Raw genomic sequence first — 25,125 nt, forward strand, 5'->3', positions numbered from 1 at the left:
ATCCACAACTCCACCGACCTTAGTGTCGTCTGCAAATTTACTAACCCATCCTTCTACGCCCTCATCCAGGTCATTTATAAAAATGACAAACAGCAGTGAACCCAACACCGACCCTTGCGGTACACCACTAGTAACTGCTCTCCAGGATGAACATTTCCCATCAACTACCACCCTCTGTCTTCTTTCAGCAAGCCAATTTCTGATCCAAACTGCTATATCTCCCACAATTCCATTCCTCCGCATTTTGTACAATAGTCTATTGTGGGGAACCTTATTGAACGCCTTGCTGAAATCCATATACACCACATCAACCGGTTTACTCTCATCTACCTGTTTGGTCACCTTCTCAAAGAACTCAATAAGGTTTGTGAGGCACGACCTTCCCTTCACAAAACCGTGCTGACTATCCCAAATCAATTTATTATTTTCTAGATGATTATAAATCCTATCCCTTATAGCCTTTTCCAACATCTTACAAACAACCGAGGTAAGGCTCACTGGTCTATAATTACCAGGGTTGTCTCTACTCCTCTTCTTGAACAGGGGAACCACATTTGCTATCCTCCAGTCATCTGGCACTATTCCTGTAGACAATGACGAGTTTGCAGAACACCCTATTCTCGTTTCACAATAAACAACTGCACCTCCCAGTCGCAAACCATTTCAACTCCCCCTCCAATTCCTTAGATGACATGTCCATCCTGGACCTCCTGCAGTGCCACAACGATGCCACCCAAAAGTTGCAGGAACAGCACCTCATATTCCGCCTGGGAACCGTGCAGCCCAATGGTATCAATGTGGATTTCACAAGTTTCAAAATCTCCCCTTCCCCTACTAAAATTTTGATTAAAACTGCTGTCTGTCATCAGAACTACTTTGTCATCCAAATGTCATAATCTTTCATCGATGCACAATTTATTTCAATCACTAAATCATTTGGAATTGTGCTGAATTGTTCTTTATTCTCCTCCTGATATGGGACTATGATCAAGGACTCAGACTCGTGCTCACTGTATCTTTATGTATCTCTCTTCAAAGGACACCGATGTTCTCCTTTAATTGTACCTTTAGTTATTTACATAACTAGTCGCTCAGCTTCTGTTTAGTGTTCAATTCCTTCTGGAAATCATCTTGGGATGTTTCACGATATTAAAAAGGTGCCATATGATTCCAAGGAGTGTTAAGGCAGGCAGAAATGATTTGAATACTTTACTGGGGAAATAATAATAAGAAAATCAGATTTTCCAGGAATATACCTATTTGAGATATGGCTAAAATGATCTATCCCCCACCACTGGTTTACTACTAAGGAGTTACAGGTTTACATCTGAATGAACTCCAACTATTCTTCCAATATGCAAAATGTATGAACAATTTACACTGAAATTTCCATTTTTCATTATTTTATGTTGCACACAAAATATTAAAATTAGACGGAAACATGCTATTTAACAAGAAAAAAAAGTTTTAATTGATTTGGAAAAGGTATTTTGACTTGTACTTTTTCATTATAGATAACAATTGCATCATTTGAATAAAATCTTTCTAAATTGCTGTTATGGACCAGAATTTTAAACATCAACATTTCATGAGCAATTGAACGATTTGAACACAAGGCCATCCTACTTCATCAGTAATCTCCAAATGAAACTGCCAATCAAGTTTGCATTATTGCCTAGTTTGTGTAATGGACAATATACTCAAAGGACTGAGGTGAAACATCCTTCTTAATTCAAACAATATCTTTACAGTTATCAGACAGGCAACAAAAAGCCAGACATCATCACTGAAATTAACCCGATAAATAACCCCTGCCCTTGTGTTATGCAAAACTTTCAAAGTGATTGTTAAGAATTTATCTCTTTTAAAAGAAAATTGCACAGTAACCCCAAAAAGTCCACTACAGTAGGGATAAAATCTATACAAGAAATTGTTACATTACATGATGTCCCAACTTTTTGAGTTGTTGGAGTTTTTCAGAATCTGAATTATAGTTAGATCCATCTCATAGTCACAGAAGGTGTGAGCACTTCAAATTTGAGCTTTAAAATGAAGTCCACCAGCAAGACTAAAAGTTAAATATGCCTTCGTTTGAAGGTCTCCCACCTAAAAATGTACTCTTTGAAGTTTCACAGTTGCCTTTTACCCATCCATAAGTGTCAGCAGGAAATTCTAGAACCTATCCACGCAAATTGTTAAACCCAACATTTCCCAAAATTAGTAAACAAAAAGGGAGTAGGAGTGGAAATAGCATACATCATGAAAAACCCTTTAAAATACATTTCAGCTTGAAGTCAACCAAAGCAGTATTTGCAAAAGTTCGCTTGTGATTCTTTTTAGGCTTCAAAACATCAGTTTTTTACTGAAAGGACAATCAGTCAGCCAGCTCTACCAGAATCTCCACAGCCTGTCTGTTCCCTATACAAATACACTTCATTCTGCTGGTTGATCATATCCATTCATGTCTGCTACCATTCTGGGACTTCCAGTATGCCATTAAATATCTCAGCCATGAGTGAGACAAATAATAAAGCATCATATTTTACAAAAATGTAAGCAAAGAAATACTATAATCCTCCTTTAAATAATTTTCCCATATTTACAAAATTTACAGCAGAAGGTTGACACAACATGCACTGCCTTAAACTGCCGATCATACCTAGAGGAAGTAACTCTGTTGCTGCTGCTGCAGTGTCTGTTGGGAATGCTTGAAAGTACTCCAACAGGGAATTCTGGCTGAATATCACTTTCCACTTAGGGAACAAAAGTTACAGAAGAGAAATTTAAAAGTTGCATCAAAAGAAAAGTCAGAAAATCTTATAGGATGAGGAAAAAGGAATCGAAATATTAAATTATATATTTAAACTTCAAATACAGTTAAGGAATGACTGTTTATTTCTCTGCATATTCTATGCATTTTTACTTATTAATGGATAAGCAGATGAGATGCAAGCAAGCTATCAAAGTATGATTTAACTTTAATAGGCTTCATTACCAACCCCCTCCCCCCTCCCCATATCAGAACATCTTTGCCAGATTTTCATAGAGGTAATAACTGTATTATAAAAATGGCTCTCACTACTCTGTGCACAGCATTCTCATGTATCAACCTGATGCACCGCCATAAGAATGTTTAAGTCCAAGCTCTGTACTTTGGAAAATTAATTGTTTTGTTAACTGTTTTATCAATTAATTTTTCTTAAATTTAATTGCTCACCATTTTTGTAATCTTCTGGCACATCCAATACCATTATGCATTTTATTTGTTACAGGGAAATAAAATCAATTTCAAATTTCAAAATCATATCATTACTGATTATTTTTCCACAAACATGAAAATTTTAATTATTAACAACCACAGAGAAAGGCAGAGAACACAAAATTATAATCTACAGTATGACTGTCTAAATATTCTTAAGGAGTAATCAGACCTGGATTATTCCACAAAAGTTACTTAGTCGGAGGAAATGAATTAGATCCAAAACTAGAGTGTCACAAATTTATTTCACCTCAATTTAATAACCCAATAAAGTACAAAGAATACAAAAAATGCAAACAGCATCATGTAGCATAACAGTTTTGTTTGGCTTCCACGAGATAAATGTTTGAGTCTACCCATAGTTGCTCCCAATAGTCCACCTGTAGATTCAAATCCCGTATCCTGTGAAAAGGATGTATAAATAACAGTTAAATAGCCAATGGAACCTATTCCAAAGCATTCAGAGCATTAAGTATTTTTAACAAAAGGTAGTTAGATGCTTTAACATCATAATGCACTACAAAATCTTAATGTGAAAGAAACTGATATATTTTCAATAATTTAAAAAGTAAAAGGCATGGAGGAAATTAATATCTTTCAAGTGCGTGGTTTGACAGTGCTTACTAATACATCTGTTTCAGAACCTCTAGCTTCCAGCCTTAAAACATTTATTTTAAAACAACAATAAATGTTAATTTTGGTACTTTTGACTAAATTTTTATCCCAAACCATCCATTTTCAGTTACACCAACACATTTTCTTGTCTGTATACTTTTTTATCTGTCAGTTATTTCAATTACATAAATTCACTATGTTTGTGTCTCACAGCCTTAGCATCCTTTATCTAGGTTTACTTATTAGAGTTGTACTTGACAACTTGCGCATTTACTTTTAAGTATTTGGTATAAACAACAGCAACTGGTGAATTTCCACCATTAAAAGTGTATCGTTAATTGTGGTCATTGACAGGATGGCCATGATTTGGCATTCCTTGTTGAATATTAACAAATTTCTTAGAGAACTAACATTTAACACAACTGCTTACTGTGGTAACAAAGTCTTAGTGCTGCTGTACTCTAGACATCTAAGTAAACATTTAATGCCTGTCTTTCCAAGTGAATCTTTCTGCTGTACCAAATTGAACTCTGTCAGAAAATATCAGTTGCTATTATGAGTTAACCACAGAATACATTTGGATATCTTTCTCCCACCCACAAAGAAATATTCAAAATCCAAGAATTAAAGACACCTTGAAAAGATCAGCAATACACACCATTTCATCCAGGAGCTTATTGTGGTATTTGACTTCAGTTCCAATGTCAATGGAAAGCTGTATGAGGAAGGGAAATGGAATAAATAGAAAATAATGAAATGCACATTATATTTATTTTATATTTTACACTTTAAAACATCTTCTGTTTTACAAATTCATCATGAAATTTCAATTAAGTACCATATTTAAATGAAAGTTTATTTGTATGTAGCAAAGTGACATTGTGAATAGAGATATCCTCGTCAACCCATGAAGTTGATCCTGGTGGTCACAGGGAGGACACAGACTTGGACAGTACGTTCTGTGGTGAATTATCACGTATACATGGAACCATTTTTATTAGAAAAGCCTATTCAAATTATTCTCCTTTCCCTTCAATTAGGCTTTTGCCTATACTTATGTTAACTCAATTGCCATCTCTCAATATGGTGCGAAAGAAAATTCAAAAGCATGCAACATAGTAGGGGGAACAACTGGACAACTGTCCAATAGTATTTGAAATAAATTTCACAATATAGAAATTTATTCATTATTCTGGTATTTTATGAATATTTGACTATAGTTTGCAAACACGGTAGTTCTTAAACCACAAGACAACTACAACCTAAGGGTACACTTAATTTTTCTTTAAAAAGTATGAGCAATTCATTATTAATTCTTACATGGTTACCTTTGATGAAGATTTACATCAAGTATGGGAAATAGAGAATGAAAATAATAGCAGAAGATACTTTACACAGGATACATGGCACACAAGCAGGGCTTTTGGCTCAACTATTTTGTGTTGATTATTATGCTCTGCTCAAGCTTCCTCCAATCTTTCTTCAAAGAAAAATCCACTATTATAACTATGTATTCCCTTGTCATGCATATGCTTGTCTAACTTTCCTGAAAATGGACCGACAATATTTATTACATGAACTTGTTGTGGTAGAGCGTTCTTATTCTCAGTACTCTTTGGATAAATATGTTTCTTCTGAATTTTCTATTGGATTTATGGGTGCTATGTTATCTTAATGATAAGCTTGTGTTAAGATGCAGAAGGAAAATATTTCTCAGTTCACAGTTCATGGCAAAATCTTAAAATTTGTTGATCATTTTGTTACAAATGTCATATAGATTCTTATCCTACTGTTGGAATTGGCATCTTGCATAAAAGAGTTCTGTTCTCCAGTAAAAACAACTGAACAAAACAATCAAATAGCTCAAAATATACCCTGTGCTCTTCTAAGTGCATTATTTTTTCTAAATGTTACTTCCTCCTCAACTCATAGCTCATTCTGTTGTCTTAGCTTTAATGAGAGACAGCAAGTCGTTTATGATTAATACTTAATTTTTTGTGACTAAGAAACTACTCTAGCAAAGTTATAATAACAATGGGGCTCCAAACACGTTTTTGCAGTCCACTCAGTTCAAAGTACAATTTATGTTAAGAAAAGGTCTTGTTCTGCTCAAAGAACACATCCATAAATTGAAGTTGACCAACTTTAATATATCTCTGGGTTTATTTCAATTTAAGATAGTAAACAGTGATTCAATAATACAAAACTAGAGTATTGCTGAAAGGAGATATTTTGACAAAACTTTTCATCTTGTACTTATCAGTAAAATTCACAAGAATAGTATTTAAGGGAAAACTAACATTGAAACAGTATGAAAGTGCTGATGGATTGGCAAGTGGGCTTGACTGGTAGAGTCAATGCTTCACATAATGCAGCAGCTGATGATGATTGATAGTTAACTGTTATGCTCTGTTTAGATTTGAAACCAGGCAGGTTGACTCCAAATGGTCATGGTTTTGCCCTGAAAAATGACAGTCATTTGGTGATTCATTATTTTTGCAAGTTAAAGCTACTGTAGTGCATGTACGTCCTAACTGCCTGCAATGAACAGAACCCTGCATGTTAATATATGTAGTTTCCAGTTCACATAAGTCCACCATGCTGCAAGCTGAAGTGACAGTCTGAAATTGATTGTCAGCATAACTGTTTGCATATTCCAGAATAGCAACTTTTTCACACAGAGGATGGTGCATGTATGTAACAAGCTGTCACAGAAAGTGGTGGAGGCTGGTTCAATTATAACATTTAAAAAGGTATCTGGACGGGTATATGACTAGGTAGGGTCTAGAGGGACATGGGCCAAATGCTGGCAAATGGGACTAGATTTATTTAGGATACCTGGTCAGCATGGACAAAAAAGGTCTGTTTCCATGCTGTATATCCCTATGGCTCTAAGTTGTCCAATCACAGAATCATATGGCTGTTGGACACTGTCAGAGGTTGTCCAAGCATGATCTGGTTGAATACTCAGCACCTTGCTTGACATGAACAGCTGAAGGGATAAGCTGTTAGATTTGATATGACAATCTTTGGGATGTACAGCCTACATGTCTAAAATCACATACTTGCAATTAAATTAATATATAGCATCATTCATTGTGATTCTGTAATTGGACAACATTTTCTGGATAATCCCAAGAGCATGACAAGGTACACTTACAACCCACTTAAGATTGTCCGTCTGGATCACAGTGTGGTGCTTGTGTGTACTGGAAAGCAATATATATTAATATTCAGAGCTCTGCTCTTTGCTGACAGAAAGCTCGTGTTCTTACACTCCATGTGTTTTCAACTCAACAAAATAGTTGACAATAGTTCAATTCTTAAGGCAATACCCTGGCCAATCAGACTACCTGCTTGATTTTACATCTAAACAGAGCCTGCACTTAACTGTTAATCATCAACAATTGCACTGTGTGTGAGCCTCTGCCAGAGTCCGCTTGCCAAACAATCAGAACTTTCCTTTCATATAGTACAAATGTGGACTTTAGTTTGTTACCAATCTTGAAAAATGTCCTGATGAGAGTAACATGTCAAGTTTTGGTAAAATGTGATTTTTTCTTCAATACTTAAATAAATAAGTTCAATTGGCAGAAGCAAAATGTATTCATAGATTTTGGGAATTAGCTCACTTTTAGTACGCAGGAAAATTAATGTAAGGAAATATGTAATAATATCATGTGAAAATAACAAATGCACCATATCAATATTATTGAAAGTTAAATCGTTGTTTACAAGCATGAGTCTTACGGTTTTTAATGCAGTCACTTTTTCTCGAAGGCCCTCTGTTAACTTATCATTTTCCTCTTCGTACACACTGTAACCACTTCCAGCGTAGGCTGGAGGTCCTTCCCCTGAGGGTGGGTAAGAACAAAATCTATTAGTAGCATGAAGATGGAATAGTGATAGTTATCTTTTTAGGTAAAAAAAAATCTCCAGATTTCCTCTGTAATATTGGCATTATTAGCAACCTCACAAATAGGGGCCAAGCTATTTGTTCAACATGTAAGCTTAAACCCACCAGATGTTGCATCCTAACTACCTTTCAAAACATTGGTTACTCAGATCACATCATTGCTCACTGTATACCAAGCATACTTATAAATGTGCCAAAGATTTGACCCTGAAAAGTGCCAGTTGATCTCAAATTACTCCGGAAAGGCAAGGTGCCTCAATACTTGGAGCAACAGGTGAAGCTAGCTGTCCAATGCTGCTAATATTCAGTAGGAACATAAGGGATATTCTTCACTGACAGGATGTTTCCATCAAGCTAGAAAGACATCTGCCTACCATACAAATGATTTATGTACTAAATGCATTTGAGTGTCAATGTGATGCCTTTGCCAGACATGTAGGCCATACATCCCACAAGGTGGAGGATCATATCCAACAGCATTCCTATCAACTGCCTGCAATAGGCAAAAGTACTGACTATACTCAAATAGTTCATTCTTGGAAACACAGAACATTAGAATCACATCTAATGCTCGACTCTCTGACTGGCAAGCCCTTACTGAACAATCCCAAGGGTGTAAAGAATGACTGAATAACCAATTGAAGATCATCAGTGGGGTTGGGTCTCACAGAGCAAGTATTTACATGGCAGATTCAGTCCAGTTTCTGGTCAACAGTAGCCTTGGGGTATGGATAGCGGAGATTCAGTGATGGTCATGCCATTGAAAGTTATGGGGAGGTGGTTAGGTTGTCTCTAGCTTAAGGTGGTGTGGTATTTGTGTAACACCTACAAGTCCAAGTTTGACTGTTGTCCAGCTACATCTAGTACCAGAAAAATTGCAAATTGTACTGAACATTGCTCACTACTGATTGTATCTTCTCTCTTCTCATCTTATATTGGGGAGAATGTCATTGAGGAAGCCACTGAAAATGTTCTGGTGTGGAACATTCTCTGAGGAACTTCTGCAATGAGTTCCTGGCATAAAGGCAATTGGCCTCCAACAACGACAAGCATCTTTCTTTGTGCTAGGCATGACTATAACCAGAGGAGAGTTCTCCCACCAATTATCATTGATTTCAATTTTGCTAGTGCTACTTAAAGTCACACTCAGTCACAAGATACCATAAGGTAGCGGTGGAGGTAAGATAGACCTTAGGATTAGGGTAAAAGTTCGGCACAACATCGTGGGCTGAAGGGCCTGTACTATGCTGTACTGTACTGTTCTATGATCATCAGGGAGGCAACGGCCTAGTGGTATAATTGTTGGGATGTTAATCGACAGACCCAGATAACGTTCTGGAGACCCGGGTTCGACTTTCAGTATGGCAGATGGTGGAATTTGAATTCAATAAATATCTGGAATTAAGAATCTAATGATGCCCGTGAATCCATTGTCGATTGTTTGAAAACCCAGCTGGTACACTAATGCCCTTTAGGGAAGTAAATGGTCATCCTTAGCTGGTCTGGCCTACATGTAACTCCAGACCCACAGCAATATGGTTGACTCTTAACTGCCCTCTGGGCAATTAGAGATGGGCATTAAATGCTGCCTAGCCAGCGACACCTTCATTCCATGAATGAGTAAAGAAAATAAAAGATGCCCGATTTCAAGGGTAATTACTGTCACCTCGTAATAGCAGTGTGCATTCTTCAACATTATACAAGTCTTGGGCAATTAATACAGATGAGCAGACATGGAGAAATTATGGGGTTTTCAAATGTAATTAATTCTGGAATATTTGGTGGGTAAAGCCCAGTGTGGAGTAGCTGCTGGCCCAGGGCTAAAGGATTATAATTTTGAACTTTCAACTTTATTTCTTATTTACTACTTTATACTGACAAAACCCGTAGTATTGAATTTTTAACTTATTTCTTTATTTTTCTATTCTAAGACTTTGTACCTAGGAATCTTGTACCTAATATGGCACCATGAATGGCAATATTGCAAACTTTTCAGTATGTTCCTGCACCTGCATAGACATGACAATAAAACCTAATTCTAATTCCAACAATTAAATCACTTACTGTTTCTGAACATTTTTGCAATGTAAAAAAGTCAAAATTACTTTAATCTAAATGATTTAAAATGATGAAATGTTTAAGAAGTTTTGGTATAGCACACAAGCTCAGTGTGGCTCTTGGTCCCAACAAATGCCAAAAAAATTTAAACCCTCATTGTATATTTCCATTATCTCTTCAAACTCTGGAAAAACTCATTCCTTCTGCAACGAACCCTTATGCTGGTTTCAATCTTGGCAGAAGGCCCACCTTCAGGCCCACCAGGAGTATGTGTCTCCACATTGTCCCTTTCCCTTTGAGATCATCCTTAAAGTCAACATACTTAATTCTGACTGTCACATTCTAACATCCCCTTTGATTCAGCATCCTTTTTTCCTATTACTGTAAACACCTTGGACACTGTTCTACATTACAAATGTTATACTGATCCCAGTGGTTAAAATCAAGTAATCTATAGCATTTTTTAGTTATATGGCTATTTCTAAGTCCTTGCTCAGCCACCAGCCCTCATATGCAATTATTCCTTCAGACATGATGGCATTTGGAACATTGGTTTTTCAGATCTGGATCTAGTCAGTTAGTAGCTCCACTACCCTTTTTTTCCCTTTCCTGGAAGATGTGGGTTATTTCTACAATTCTAGTGTATTCCATTAAATTATCCAAGAAGGACTGAGCAAAGCATTGATGATTAACAATGCTGCTACCATCAGTTAACTGGTGGCCTGGGGCTTGTGTTCCATAAATTGTGTGCCGTCTGCAAACACTGCTATTTTTGTTTTTTTTTATTTTTAAAAAAAAGTTTGCCAGTCTCGTCTTACCCAAGCCCGCACGCCTCATTTCTCCAGTAGTCTGATTTAGTTGGGTGCTGCTATGACGATGGCACTCCAGGTATTCGGAAACAGATAAAGACCTTCTTGTTTGTTGAACTGTGGTCCCAGACTTCCTCACAGCGCCACGACATCACTGAGCGCGGGGCGGTGCGCGGTGCCCCGCACGAGCCGGCATTCTGGGAGAACGTTGTGCAGGCGGCTGGCTGATACCGCATTCGAAATGGCAGGTTGCTCCCGCCCCGCTGATATCACATTCCCCAGGCCAGCACAAGGCCCCTTGCTTATGCGGATGGGTTTCTGGCGGCTCAGACGTTTCTCATTCTCCTCCAACATTATCCTGCCAACTAAAACTACAGCACATCCCAGAGTTCACTGCTGGCGGCCGCCTTGGCAATCGTCATCACGCCCGGTCCCGTGGATTTCTGGTCTATACAAATTGAACCGAAATTTGAACCGATCAGGGCAGGAGAAATGCTGGTGTTTGGGAGGCAAGGCAAGGGCAGTGAGCAGGGTTGCTGTTGCGAAGTCAGCCTTGTACAGGACGTGCTGGAAGATGTCAGGATAGTCAGAACTGCAGATGCTGGAGTCTGCACAAGGGTTTCGACTCGAAACGTCAACTTTCCCGCTCCTTTGATGCTGCCTGGCCTGCTGTGTTCCTCCAGCCCTACACTGTTATGGCTGCCTGTGATGTACCCGGTTCAGTGATTCTGTTCCCTATGTTTCCTGTTTACACATTGTTTTTGTTCAAAATTAAAGTTACTGATCCAGTTTCAATTGTATCGAAGAAATAATTCGGGAAGTTAGGGTGTAGCATAGTTATCAAAGTTCTGATCAGTAGTTTGCTGATGATCATTTTCAGCATTCGTTTATTGTAGGGTATCCAGCATCTGCAAATCTTGGCTTTTGTAGAGTGGTACCCATCTGACAGCGTAATTTAGGATTTTCTACATAACCCTTTCAGTGATGCTGTTGCACGCTTCTGGAGTAGGTCGGATTTGAACCTACGTAGGTCTCCTGGCTTAAAAGCAGGGACACACGACTATGCCAAAAATCCCTAAACATCATATTTTTAACATAATATGGTTAATTATTGGGGACTTAATGTTGAATGTATGGGACAAATAACTATTAAATTATATTGGGAAAAGGAGACAGAACTTACTGAAACTTTCAGAAGCAAATGCAGAGTTTGACCAGGGTTCACCAAGAAATTGAGAAAACAATGGATTGCATCACAGGTAAAACCAAACTTTGCAACAAAGGCAATTGGTCAAAGCAAGAGTACTGTCAGAAGAAGTGAACTCAGTTAACTCAGTATATGAGTAAGATAATAAAATGTGAGGCTGGATGAACACAGCAGGCCAAGCAGCATCTCAGGAGCACAAAAGCTGACATTTCGGGCCTAGACCCTTCATCAGAGATCTAGGCCCGAAACGTCAGCTTTTGTGCTCCTGAGATGTTGCTTGGCCTGCTGTGTTCATCCAGCCTCGCGTTTTATTATCTTGGATTCTCCAGCATCTGCAGTTCCCATTATCTCAGTATATCCGCATAAGCAAGGGGCCTTGCGCCTTCTGTTATGAATGAAGTGGAAGCCCTGGACAATCTTATTTAAGAGGTATAAAGCCAGTAGTGAAGAAAAGGATAGTGCAGATGCCACCTCATTGAAGGGCAAGATAACCCTAGTTTTTCTGTAGTAGATAAGTGAGGTTTTGATAATCTAGATTTAGTGAACTAGGAAGCCTGTCAGAAAAGTTACATTCAATATCAGTTTGGAGGAATCCAGCACTAATTTGGCATCAAACTATTTGCAGGCATGAAGCTCTCATTTTTGCTAATATGGAGCAGATAATAAACCTTGTTCTCCATCTGCAAGGTACAAGTCACGTGTGATGGAATATTCCTGAGTAACCTTTTAGTTATTGCCTGATGTTGCTTATATTTCTGACCAGTTATCTGACTTGCCACACAACTTTGCACAGTTGTATGTTTTTCTTCAGGTTTGATGCTTTCCAAACTTCTTTAATTAACCACAAATGGTTGGTCCTCAAGAATTTTTCTTTAAATTTGGAATATACTGTTGCTTCATTCCTTTGAAAACAAGTTGCAGACTACTCTGACCGGAATGTTAGGAATGAATTTGCCCAGGTGTCCCACACTATCAAAGCAGTCAGATGAAAACCAACACAAGCTGGTACCGAAGCAAAACATCCCCATTTTGTTAGGAACAAAATACCATAATTTTTAATACTACAGGGGGTAGGTGAAGGCCTTGAGGTATTATTGCTAGACAGTTAATCCAGAAACCCAGCTGATGTTCTGCGGATCTGGGTTTAAATCCCAACACAGCAGATGGTGGAATTGGAATTTTTAAAAAAGTCTGGAATTAAGAATCTACTGTTATGTTATGCTATTTTATGTTTACTTTAGTGATGGAAAGGGATAGGTGTATACCACTGGGCAAGAGTTATAGCTGAGGGAAAGGCAATTATGATGAGATTAGGCAAGATTTAGGGAGCATAGAATGGGGAAGGAAACTGAAGGGGATGGGCACATTAGAAATGTGGAGCTTATTCAAGGAAAAGCTCCTGTGTGTCCTAGATAAATATGTACCTGTCAGGCAGGGAGGAAGCTGTAGAGTGCAGGAGCCGTGGTTTACGAAGGAGGTAGAATCTCTGGTCAAGAGGAAGAAGAAGGCTTATGTTAGGATGAGATATGAAGGCTCCGTTAGGACACTTGAGGTCTACGAGGTAGCCAGGAAAGACCTAAAGAGAGAGCTCAGAAGAGCCGGGGGAGACATGAGAAGTTGTTGGCGGATAGGATCAGGGTAAACCCTAAGGCTTTCTATAGGTATTTAAGGAATAAAAGAATGACGAAAGTAAGATTAGGCCCAATCAAGGATAGTAGTGGTAAGTTGTGTGTGGAGTCAGATGAGATAGGGGAAGCGCTAAATGAATATTTTTCAACAGTATTCGCTCTAGAAAACGACAATGTTGTCGAGGAGAATACTGAGATACAGGCTACTAGACTAAGTGGGATTGAGGTTTCGAAGGAAGAGGTATTAGAAATCCTTCAGAAGATGAAGACAGATAAGTCCCCTGGGCCAGATGGGATTTATCCTCAGATCCTCTGGGAAGCCAGGGAGGAGATTGCCGAGCCTTTGGCATTGAATTTAACTCGTCATTGTCTACAGGAATAGTGCCAGATGACTGGAGGATGGCAAATGTGGTTCCCTTGTTCAAGAAGGGGAGTAGAGACAACACTGGTAATTATAGACCAGTGAGCCTTACCTCAGTTGTTGGTAAAGTGTTAGAAAAGGTTAGAAGGGATAGGATTTATAATCATCTAGAAAAGAATAAATTGATTAGGGATAGTCAGCACAGTTTTGTGAAGGGGAGGTCGTGCCTCACAAACCTTACTGAGTTCTTTGAGAAGGTGACCAAACAGGTAGATGAGAGTAAACCGGTTGATGTGGTGTATATGGATTTCAGCAAGGCGTTCGATAAGGTTCCCCACAATAGGCTATTGTACAAAATGCGGAGGAATGGGATTGTGGGAGATATAGCAGTTTGGATCAGAAATTGGCTTGCTGAAAGAAGACAGAGGGTGGTAGTTGATGGGAAATGTTCATCCTGGAGAGCAGTTACTAGTGGTGTACCGCAAGGGTCGGTGTTGGGTTCACTGCTGTTTGTCATTTTTATAAATGACCTGGATGAGGGCGTAGAAGGATGGGTTAGTAAATTTGCAGACGACACTAAGGTCGGTGGAGTTGTGGATAGTGACGAAGGATGCTGTAGGTTGCAGAGAGACATAGCTAAGCTGCAGAGCTGGGCTGAGAGGTGGCAAATGGAGTTGAATGCAGACAAGTGTGAGGTGATGCACTTTGGTAGGAGTAACCGGAAGGCAAAGTACAGGGCTAATGGTAAGATTCTTGGTAGTGTAGATGAGCAGAGAGATCTCGGTGTCCATGTACACAGATCCTTGAAAGTTGCCACCCAGGTTGACAGGGCTGTTAAGAAGGCATACAGTGTTTTAGCTTTTATTAATAGAGGGATCGAGTTCCGGAACCAAGAGGTTATGGTGAAGCTATACAAAACTCTGGTGCGGCCACACTTGGAGTATTGTGTACAGTTCTGGTCACCGCATTATAAGAAGGATGTGGAAGCTTTGGAAAGGGTGCAGAGGAGATTTACTAGGATATTGCCTGGTATGGAGGGAAGGTCTTAGGAGGAAAGGCTGAGGGACTTGAGGCTGTTTTCATTAGTGAGAAGAAGGTTGAGAGGTGACTTAATTGAAACATAAAATAATCAGACGGTTAGATAGGGTGGATAGGGAGAGCCTTATTCCTAGGATGTTGATGGCGAGCACGAGGGGGCATAGCTTTAAATTGAGGGGTGAAAGATATAGGACAGATGTCAGAGGTAGTTTCTTTACTCAGAGTAGTAAAGGGAATGGAATGCTTTGCCTGCAACGATAGTAGATTCGCCAACTTTAGGTACATTTAAGTCGTCATTGGACAAGCATATGGACGTACATGGAATAGTGTAGGTTGGATGGACTTGAGATCAGTCTGACAGGTCGGCACAACATCGAGGGCCGAAGGGCCTGTACTGTGCTGTAATGCTCTATGTTCTATGGTCACCATGGAATCATTGCCGCTTATCAGAAAAAAACACATCTGGTTCATTAATGACCTTCAGCAATGTGGTTGACTCTCAATTGCCCTCTGAAATGGCCTAGGAAGCCACTCAGTTGTACCAATCGCTACAAAGACACTGGACGGATCACCTGGCATCAACCTCGGCACCGGAAAAAAACATTGGCAGAAGCAGCCCTGTCTACCCTGCAAAGTCTTCCTCATTAGGGGTTAGTGCCAAAATTGGGAGAGCTGTCTCACAGACTAGTCAAGCAACAGCCTGACGTAGTCATACTCACAGCATCATACCTTGCAATGTCCCAGACACCACATCACTATCCCTGTCTCACCGGCAGGACAGACGTAGCAAAGGGCAGTGGCACAGTAGTATACATTCAAGATGGAATTGCTCTAGGTGTCCTCAACATTGTCTTCGGACGCATGAAGTCTGATGGCTTCAAGTCAAACATGGGCAAGGAAACCTCGTGATGATTACCATATACCGCCCTCCCTCAGCTGATGAATCAGTATTCCTCAATGTTGAACAACACTTAGAGGAAGCACTGAGGATGGCAAGGGCACAAAATGTATTCTGGGTGGGGGATTTCAATGTCCACCACCAAGAGTGGATTGGCAGCAGTACTACTGATCGAGCTGGTAGGGTCTTGAAGGACACGGCTGTTAGACTGGGTCTGCAGCAGGTGGTGAGGGAAAAACATACTTGACCTCATCCTTACTAATCTTCCAGCTGCATTTGCATCTGTCCATGGCAGTATTGGTAAGAGTGACCATTGCACAGCCTTTATGGAGACGAAGTCCCACCTTCACACTGAGAACAACCTCCATGTAGCACTGTCACTGTGCTAAATGGGACAGACATCTCACAGATCTAGCAACTCAGGACTGGGTATCCATGAGGCACCGTGGGCCATCAAAAGCAGCAGAATTGTACTCCAGCACAATCTGTAACCTCATGGCATGGCATAGCCCCCAGTCAAACACTACCATCAAGCCAGGGGATCAACCCTGGCTCAATACAGAGAGCAGGAGGGCATACCATGAGCAGCACCAGGCATACCTGAAGGTGAGCTAACAACCTGGTGAAGCCACCAAACAGGACAGCAAAAGCAGCAAGTGATAGACAGAACTAAGTGATCCCACAACCAACGGATCAGATTTAAGATCTGCAGTCCTGCCACATCAAGTCATGAATGGTGGTGGACGATTAAATAACTCACTGGAGGAGGAGGCTCTACAAATATCCCCATCCTCAATGATGGAAGAGACCAGCACATCAGTGCAAAAGATGAGGCTGAAGTATTCGCAGTAATCTTCAGCCAGAAGTGCCGAGTGGATGATCCATCTCAGCCTCCTCCCCAGCATTACAGATACCAGTCTTCCGTCAAATCGATTCTCTCTAGGTGATATCAAGAAATGGTTGGAGACACTGGATACTGCAAAGATGACCAGCCCTGACAACATTCTGGCAATAGTACTGAAGACTTGTGCTCCAGAACTTGCCGCTTCCGTAGCCAAGCTGTTCCAGTAGTTACAACACTGGTATCTACCCGACAATGTGAAAAATTGCCCAAGTATGTCCTGAAAACAAAAAGCAGGACAAATCCAACCCAGTCAATTACCACCCCATTAGTCTCCTCTCGATCATCAGTAACGTGATGGAAGGTATCATCAATAGTGCTATCAAGCAGCACCTGCACAGAAATAACCTGCCCAGTGACACCCAGTTTGGGTTCCTCCAGGGCCACTCAGCTCCTGACCTCATTACAGCCTTGGTTCAAACGTGGGCAAAAGGGCTAAATTCCAGAGGCGAGGTGAGAGTAACAGCCCTTGATATCAAGACTGCATTTGACCAAGTGTGCCATCAAGAAGCCTGAGAAAAACTGGAATCAATGGGTATCAGGGGGCAAACTCTCCGGTGGTTGGAGTCATACCTGACACATAGGAAGATGATCATGGTTGTGGGAGGTCAATCATCTCAGTTCCAGGACATCTATGTGGGAGTTCCTCAGGGTAGTGTCCTAGGCCCAACCATCTTCAGCTGTTTAATCAATGCCCTTCCCTCTTTATAAGGTCAGAAGTGGGGATGTTTGCCGATGATTGCACAATATTCAGCACCGTTCGTGACTCCTCAGATTCTGAAGCAGTCCATGTTCAAATGCAACAAGATCAGGACAATAAAATGTGAGGCTGGATGAACACAGCATGCCCAGCAGCATCTCAGGAGCACTCCTCAGGAGCTCTTGAGATGCTGCTGGGCCTGCTGTGTTCATCCAGCCTCACATTTTATTATCTTGGATTCTCCAGCATCTGCAGTTCCCATTATCACAAGATCTGGACAATACCCAGACTTGGGCTGACACATATCAAGTAACATTCAAGCCATACATCCTGCGAATAATTAGTTTGCATTAAAATCTGGAAAATACCAATAGATTGCAAAGTATAAGTCACAGGATCAGTTTCCTGCCATATGCTGGTTTGCCGGAAGTGGCCTCTGCCAATTGCAGCTTCTGGGATCAGCAACAGAGGACGGCCACCATGGGCACAGGTGTGAGAAAGTGCAGCTAGAAGAGGACCCCAACCAGGAAGAAGGTTTTCAGGAATATCTGTGCCCAGCTGCAACACCCAATGAAAAGCTGCCAAGGGAACCAGGAAAGTGATCAAGGAGCTGTTGTCAGGCACTGATTCACTGGTGGGAAGGAAATCCAGCTCAGATAAGAGGTCTGGGAGGCTTCAGGCAAAGGACAGGAAAACTGAGCACTGTAAGTGAATTGATCTGTGATAAAAACAAATAGTTTGCCAGCTCTGTTCCTTGGTGTACGATTTCCAAGGTTACACTGTAAGCTCCCTAAATCTTGGCTGGCTAAATTGTGGTGGGAAGAAAACAATCTACCCTTGTTGACATCATGAACGCAAAGCACGTCCACCTGTGAAAATGCAAAAGAATACTACTTCCATGAAGAAGGGAAGACTGATACTTTGTTTACAAAGTATGAAAGATATATGTGCCTGTTTAATCTACAGTGTGACAGTTGCAGTCAGAAGAGAACAGCAATGTGAAGAGGCACTTTGCGGCAGTGCACAAGCATTTGAGAAGGAATTTCCAATGGGAAGCAGTCTGCGGTCATGGAAAAGTAATTGATGTAAAATCTGCATTGAACAGGCAAGAATTTTTTTTTACCAAACCACCAAAGAAAACATATGTTATCAGAGGCATCTTTCAAAGATTTTTTTGACCAAGAACAAGGTAACATTTATCCATAAATAAGAGATAACGCAGTGTGGAGCTGGAGTAACACAGCAGTCCAGGCAGCACAGAGGAGCAGGAAAGTTGACGTTTCGGGTCAGGACCTTCTTCAGACATTTACCCATGACGTGATTTGGAAGGGTTAGACGATTCTGATGACTGAGCCTCATTCCAAGATTTCAAAAACAACCCTGAAGTATGTTGGCCATTTCAGACCTGCAGTTAGGAGTAAAGCACCGTAGCAAGAGGATACATGTGTTACAAGCCAATGTGACAGAACGGTTAGCGATGGAACTATGAGTGTACATGGTTTTCTATTCAATGTGATAAATCAGTTGACACAGTGATACTGACAACTGCTGGCAGTTTGATCAAATGACGTTTAAATACTTCACCATGAAAGAGATATTTTCAATATTTTGGCTGTGAAAATCACAACCAGAGGAGTTAATGTGGACAATGAGGTCAAGAATCATTTCACAAAAAATATTGCATTATTGGAGAAGCTAGTGGCAATAACAACTGATGACGTACCTACAATAATTAGGCATCCTGCCGTTTTCACTGCAATGTGTAAAGCAGACCCTGATTTCCCTCCTATCTTGAACTATACTGCTATATCATTCATCAGAAGTCAATGTGTGCCAAACTAACAGGATTTGATCTTGTTATTGTCTCCTGTTGTTAGAAATATTAATATTGTTCATGCAGAGGTCTAACATCATTGACGTTTCAAGTCATGATCTTCATGGTCTTGATCAACCCAGCGAGGCAGTGAATGAGCATGTCCTTGATGAGATAAGGGGAAGAATTAAGTGTGCTGCCAATGGGTACAGGATCATTTTGTCAGCATGCATTACCATGCCAGATAGTAAGCCACAAAAACACCAGTGAGTAGGAGGGCACAGTGCCCAGGAAGGGTTAGTACTTAGAGAATATGAAATGCCCAGAGTTCTTCAGTGTACATCATGCATATGATCCTGAGACTTTGTGCTATACCTGTGCAATGACATGAGTAAATTCAGTGATGCACCTGTGAGTATGGGCTATGAGGGAGAAGGCTATGGCATATGTGCTGTGGATTGCAGAAGATCAATCACTAACATCATCGTCTGCTTTCAAGTTTGCTTTCCCTTGTACTCATTACAAGCACTACACAGGCTGATGTAGTCATTGATTTCATTTCTCATGTTTGACAACTCTTGCCTTCTACAGATATGTCTTGATTCTTACATGGCTTCCATATGTGCAGTTTAGCGTCATTCCTCTCAACTCCTTTGGGTTTGTGATTCTATTTCCTTATACAATATGCCATCTTGGGCTGTCGATGTATCTTTGTATTGGTCTTGTGAGCGTAAGAGTGGCTTTGATGCTTTCAGGAAATCCTTTCATCACTACTTCTTGCAACATTTGGAGAGTTGCAGTTTGTTTGTTTTGAGCAATGCACTTATCTGTAGAATCAATGTCTGCTGGATTGATGACTTACAAAGAATGTACAGCTACTGCTTTGTTTTGGAGCTGTAATATGTCACACACTGTCATAGCACCCGTTACATGCATGTGTTTCCTTGTGTGCTTGTCAGGCCAAATTGTATCTCTGTGACTAGAGTAAAATTCTTGACAGCTATTTTGGAGCAGATAGCAGCAGCTTGAAGAAAATGCTTTGAATGGTTTGTTGTCAGACTTGATTGTTGCTTTGCCTTTCCCAAATACTTACTGATGAAAATGTTCACCAACAAAAAGAAATGGCTAGGTATTTTTCCTCGATCTGTGTGTATGGTTGCTCAACTTTCATTCACACCACAAATATGAGTACAATTGGTTGTCCTTGCTGCATTAACATTGCTATAAGTCCTGTCTCACTGGCATTGCACTGCAAGGTGCTTTCATCGCTACATCATAGCACTTCAGCACTGGCATCGCCATCACGAGTTGCTCGGTTTTAGTGAATGCTGCTTCGTATTCTGTGTCCCAATACAACTGAATGTGATTGGCAGTGGCTTGGTTTGCACTCCGACCATAAACTGAGCAAGAATTTTGCCAAACAGTTGGTGAATCCAACAAATTCTTGCACTGCTTTTAGGTATTGCATTGCCACGACAGCTTTTACCTTTTTGGGACCTGGGCAAAGGTGTTTTACATTGTCTATGTACTTGACTTCAGGCACCTTTAAGTACCATTTTTTTTCTTGTTCAGCTTCAGATTCATCTGGTGCGTTCTGTCCAGCAGTCACATTAGATTTTGATCATGGTCAAAATCAAGGTTTTGTAGCTTCTTTCAATACAACACGACTTGAAAACAAATTAGACTTCTGCGATGTTCCTACTGCTTACCCCCACATTCCAACGTGATACCCCAAATCTCAGCACCTGGGAAGCTACATGCCATTTATGGAATGCTTTGCAGATATGGCTGGAGGAAGTATGATGGAAGAAGACTTGTGTAGAGTGTAAATAAATTCAATATTTTATTTACAAGTCTAGCTAAGATACTAGTAACCAAGTTAGTTTTACACACAGATAAGAAGTCATTTTCTATCCATCCAAGCCTATTAAAACAGATGGATGGAAAATTGAGAGATTACGAAAATTGAACTGATTTCATGGTCATTTATTGCCAAAGGTCTCTGCAGGTTCAGCTCCACTGCTTTTCAAATTATCATCATTTTCAAAGCAGTCAACGTTTTTGTTGTCACAGATTAATGATGGATATTAAACCACGCTGGAAATTGCATCAATGTCTTTGCTTCCTTTAAAATGTGTTAATTTATTGCTGCCCATTCTCAGTTTCAACAACCTTCAGATCCAAAACTGTGCATCCATATCCTCATCCACAACAAGTCAGACCTGTTATTATGCCTATCCTCTAACTGGTGTTCTGTCTCCAACATTTCAAATTTATATGTTAGGATGGTGATTAAAATCTTGCTCAGGAAAAGGTTTCAAGGCAACACCTAACAGTGGAAAGGCCTAAGGAAGGAACACCAGGGTTTACAGGTGCCAATTGAGGGCAGAATGCAAAACAGTGAGGAGCAACACTTAAATATTGATCTTTACTGTAATATAAACCAGCAAATAATGTAATTGAAAATACGTATCATAATGATTTTTGATTATAGCATTAGATTGTTTACCCTTTGCACATTAATAAAATTGTTTATCATAACTCTGGAGGGTACTATTCTGAACAACATTCAATCATTTGAAATATAAACCTTCCTAACCTTTCACTCACATGGAAGGATAGGAGGGAAGCTTAGGCAGGTAATATCATGCTTCATTTAAGCTACTCTATGTTTTATCATGCTTAACTAAACTTAAAACAAGGTTTACTTGCATTTCGCTATTAGAAAATAATCTACGATTATTTTACCACCTGCTTGTTTACAATATAAATCTATCACATATTAAAAATGTAGAATGAATTCCTGTAAACAGGGGAAAAGTGAAAACTTGTACCTGCAATATCCATTGCATTTACTTCTAAAAAAAATTAATGCAAAGAAAATTACATTACTGGCTACTTTTGAACTGCTCAGGCAGATTTTGTGCTGCACTTGCTGTAAAGTGTGGTTATGGCAGCAATTAAGAACTTCAGTTTCATCAAAGTGAAAATAGGAGCCTTGCTGCATTGCAGGATAACCTCAAACCACATCCAGGCACACATCAAGGGCATTTCAAACCAGCTGCTTTGCGAAAAAAAAGCCTTACCCACTGACTACCATCTTATTAATTATCCTCCTAATTGATCTTTCAACAGTAATGGTATTAAAGCCACTGCCCTAATCCCTGCTCCCACCCAAGTAAGCATTAATGTGTTGACTGCATGGACTGCCGTAGTTTAAGAAAGCAGCTGCCCACTGTCTTTTCGAGGACAATTAGGAATGGGCAATAAATGCTGGCTGAGCCAGTTACGCCAATGTCCCATGAAAGAACGGCCATCACTTTGAGCTGATCTGAGTGTTTTTTTTTATAATTGCTTTGCCCTCTTTCTTTCCTCTTATCAGCAGCCTGTTATTCTTCTGGTTTCTCCATCTCTCTTGTGACACCAACACAACTGATTGATATTCTGACCTAACTAAACCTGGATACTGCACTTCCAATGTGCAATGCTGCAAGATATAAACTAGACATGAAATAATCTGAAGGAACACTCCATGGAATGATTACCAAACCTACTGTCTAAAAAATGTGAAATTATATGCTTGTTATCTTACACTTTTACTAGGCAAATAGCCACGTCATATTTTGGCGTCACTGTGACTGAGAGCACATATCTCAGAAGATTTTGTTTTGGAGCCACACTCTGCTGACAAGAGCTGATAATTCCAGTAAATGCAGTTCTAGGTGAATGCGCTGCTCTTTCAAGGAGATAGAAATTATTTCATAACACTATTTCAAAGATGCAGTAGGAATTTTCCTCATCCTTTTCCCTCAACCAACATAATCAAAACAGATTATCTAGTCATTATGTCATGATTTTGTGTGGTCAAATTGACTGTAATGTTTCCTATTTAAGCTTTACAAAGTACTTCACTAGTTTTAAAACCATTTGTGATGCACCAATGTCATGAAAGATGTTTTATAAATGCAAGTCTTTTTCTTATTGGTTTAACTGTGGTCATTTTTTCCCCTGGAGCAATAAAATGGGAGCATAAAGTAGTTTTTAGATGAAATCTCTCTCCCCTCAGGTATTGCCCACTCAGTGAGATTGCTTCAAGAATTTTCCTTAGATGAAAAGTAGCAATACTGAAGCAACTTGGAGGTAAGCATATTGCTATATGTTGACCAGGATTCTTTGGTGGTAATTTTAACAAAATTGCCAGTGTTTGCCATCATTACTCTAAGGACAGTAATTTCTGGAGTTTACATTTAAATGACAGAAACTCAAAATTTGTGTAATTGAAGCTGTGCTGCTCCAGGCTACAATCAATGGGATATCTTATGAATTGATGAAAACTTTCTCTTATGCTGTTAGTCTTGAGCAAGCGATGGCTTAGTGATATTATCACTAGACTATTAATCTAGAAATTCAATTAGTGTTCTGGGGATGAGTTCAAATCTGGCCATGGCAGACGGTGGAATTTGAATTCAATAAAGAATCTGAAATTAGCATCTAATCACGACCATTGAACCATTGTCAGGGAAAGGAAGACCCCCAGTTGATTCACTAATGGCGTTTTATGGAAGGAAATCCATCATCCATACCTGGTCTGCCCTATATGTGACTCCCTACAGCAACATGGAGACTCTTAACTTCCCTGTGGGCAATTATGGATAGGTAATAAATGCTGCCCCAGCCAGAGGCACCCACATCTCATGAGTAAATAGAACAAAACTCGAAAGAGTTATTGCAGAAAAGTTTGTTGTCAATACAGTAAATACAATGTCTTTTTTTATTTTTCTGCATTTTGATTGTGGACTGAAATGAGAAAAAAAACCACATTAAAAACCAGAGATTGGTGAAGGATTATGTTATGTTTTTGAAAGCATATTTAAGCACTGTCTACGTAGCTACTTTGTCAAGCAGTGGTTGGAGAGGTGCAGACAAGCCGGAGCAAATGCAAAGCTGAATGGAGATTCGGCTAGCAACAAGTAGCTGATTGGTCTTTGAACTAGTGACCAGTTATCAACAGCAAATGTTCTCTGCCTGTTAACAACTGTGAATGGCTCTTTAGTAACTTAACAGCTTGTGGCTGTGTGCAATGTAGGGATAAACAATCGATCAGACCTTCACCAGGTCAGGATCTCTCTACGTTCTCTGTAGCAAAAGTCACCGGACCTTGAAGAACATCATTTTGTGTAAACTGAGATTATTAACTCAGAATAAGTCAGAGACCTTTTATAAGTGTGAGCTAGCCATCCTACACCTTCTGCAAACCAGTAAAAGCATTTAAAAAATTCAATAACAGGATGAGGGTGTCACTGGCTAGGCAGCATTTATTGTCCATTCCTGCCCAGAGACCAGTTCAGAGTCAACCAAATTACTATGCGTCTGGAGTCACATGTAGGTCAGACCAGCTATGGCTGGCCGTTTCCTTCCCTAAAGGACATTAGTGAACCAGATGGGTTTTTCTGACAATTGACAATGGATTCAAGGTCATCGTTAGATTCTTAATTCCAGATATTGTATTGCATTCAAATTCGACCATCTACTATAGCAGGATTTGAACCCAGGTCACCAGAATATTTTCTGGGTCTCTGGATTTACAGTCCAGCAATAATACCACTAGTCCATTGCCTGTAGGGAAGGACGACTTACATGCAGCCTCCTGATCAGCACAAGAACCATCTCAATAGATCCTATGAATACTGACCATGGAACTGCTTTCCCAATTTTCTCTCTGTCCACAACACCCTTTTTTGCCCCTGTGTATACATAAAGGAGGGCAGGGGTTATAAGGAGATTAGAGTTTTGCCTATTTGAGTTATATGCCAATGATTCATAAATGTTGAACTGTAACTACAGTCTATATATTTTTAACAAACAGTAAATTTGTTAAATCCAGAAACCTGGCTGTTACAACACGTAAATCAGAGAATTTTT

General features: G+C 39.8%; 1 protein-coding gene across 1 annotated transcript; it reads right to left on the reverse strand.

The window, feature by feature from the left end:
• Nucleotides 1–1,447: 1,447 nt before the first annotated feature.
• bet1 (Bet1 golgi vesicular membrane trafficking protein) lies at nucleotides 1,448–10,991 on the reverse strand. Its single transcript, XM_048557990.2, has 4 exons — nucleotides 10,667–10,991; nucleotides 7,625–7,728; nucleotides 4,533–4,589; nucleotides 1,448–3,661 (listed from the first exon to the last, which is right to left on the reverse strand). The coding sequence occupies exons 1-4, from the start codon at nucleotides 10,683–10,685 to the stop codon at nucleotides 3,506–3,508; spliced, it is 336 nt and encodes a 111-aa protein (XP_048413947.1). The 5' UTR covers nucleotides 10,686–10,991; the 3' UTR covers nucleotides 1,448–3,505.
• Between the last annotated feature and the right edge of the window lie 14,134 nt (nucleotides 10,992–25,125).

This window comes from Stegostoma tigrinum, chromosome 2, assembly GCF_030684315.1.
Source record: "Stegostoma tigrinum isolate sSteTig4 chromosome 2, sSteTig4.hap1, whole genome shotgun sequence".
Lineage (NCBI taxonomy): Eukaryota > Metazoa > Chordata > Chondrichthyes > Orectolobiformes > Stegostomatidae > Stegostoma > Stegostoma tigrinum.